This window comes from Colletotrichum siamense, assembly GCF_013390195.1.
Source record: "Colletotrichum siamense strain Cg363 chromosome Unknown KSG_Cg363_contig08, whole genome shotgun sequence".
Lineage (NCBI taxonomy): Eukaryota > Fungi > Ascomycota > Sordariomycetes > Glomerellales > Glomerellaceae > Colletotrichum > Colletotrichum siamense.
The window spans coordinates 965,361-966,618 of NW_023501021.1; the positions used below are offsets into that span (position 1 = coordinate 965,361).

The 1,258-nt window shown below is 61.1% G+C and overlaps 1 protein-coding gene across 1 annotated transcript; it reads right to left on the reverse strand.

Moving 5' to 3' along the window:
- Window positions 1-271: 271 nt before the first annotated feature.
- On the reverse strand, window positions 272-1,258 carry mtfA (C2H2 finger domain transcription factor mtfA; the record flags this gene model as incomplete). The annotated part of the gene is made up of 2 exons (XM_036643728.1): window positions 272-993; window positions 1,057-1,258. 2 exons carry the CDS (start codon window positions 1,256-1,258, stop codon window positions 272-274), a joined length of 924 nt encoding a protein of 307 aa, XP_036490682.1.

A 1,258-nucleotide genomic window follows, 5' to 3' on the forward strand; every position in this document is an offset into this window, starting at 1 on the left:
AAGGCGTGATTGTAAGTTGCGGTCGTGGTAGTCGTCTACCACGTGGTATCTTTCCCGATGAAACCGGACCCGGAAACCCCCCGGTTGCCCACCCCTCTTGCCCGACTCTTTGTGTGTGTGTGCCAACCCATGTTTGATTCTAGCCATCCCCTTTGGATAAACCCCGATTTGTCGTTGTTGGTCGTGATATAGAGAGAGAGTAATGGAAATGGAGCAAAGAACAATAAAAGTCCGTTATATAGATTGGATCAAGGCGACTCGATCCAACAGATTACATTGATGAGCCGTTGCTGCCGCTCTCGAAGTTGTGGCAGCCGCGCTCGTGACGCTTCATGTTGCTGCGGACGCTGAAGGCCTTGCCGCAGCCGGCGTGCGGGCACTTGAAGGGCTTCTCGCCGGTGTGGGAGTGGCTGTGGATGCGGAGGGATGACGGGCGGGAGAAGGCCTTGTTGCAGGTCTGGCAGATGTAGCGGTCCTGGCTCTGGGGGAAGGACGCCGCGGAGGAGGGGGAGATGTAGTGGTGGTGCTGCCACGGGTTGGCGCCCGGGTTGGGACCCATGCCGACGGGGACGGCGGCCATGGGAGGGAACTGCTGGGGCAGAGGGCGCTGGTAGTAAAGGCCCTGGATCTGGGCCTGGGGAGGAGGCGTGGGTTGCATGGGAGGGTAGTAGGATGCCGCCATGGGGTTCTGGGCGGGCATGTAGGCGGGAGGGAAGGGTTGAGGCTGGGCGTAGGCGGCCTGGACGGGGACCCTCGAGACGACGGGAGCCATGGGGCGGTGGGCGTCGGCCTCGAGGGGAGGCGTCGACTCGTAGTAGTAGTTGCTCTGGGGCTGGGAGACGACGGAGAGCTGGCTGACGGATCTTGTCGAGGGCGAGTTGTAGCCGTCGAAGGAGGCGTCAGAGCTCATGGGCGGCGTGGGAGGGAGACCTCGCATCGCGGAGCTGCCATAGTGAGAGGAGTTTGGTCTCGTCTCGGACTTTTGGGAGGAAGCTGTTCCGTGAGTCAGTTTGGGTGTTGCTGGGCTCGCTGGTCGTTGTCCTGTTCGCTCCGTACCTTGTTGGGGGATTTGAGGGTGAGTCTCGGATGTGGGAGAGCCCTGGTCCGCGAGGCCGAGCAGGTTCGAGATGGAGGGGAGAGAGCACTGCTTTGATGTCTCGTCCATGGGGGGCGAAGGAGGAGGTTGAGGCGGTTGGACGTATCCGTAGTGTGCGCTTTGGTGAGCAGCGTACGGGTTCGATATTAAAGCGCTCGCCAT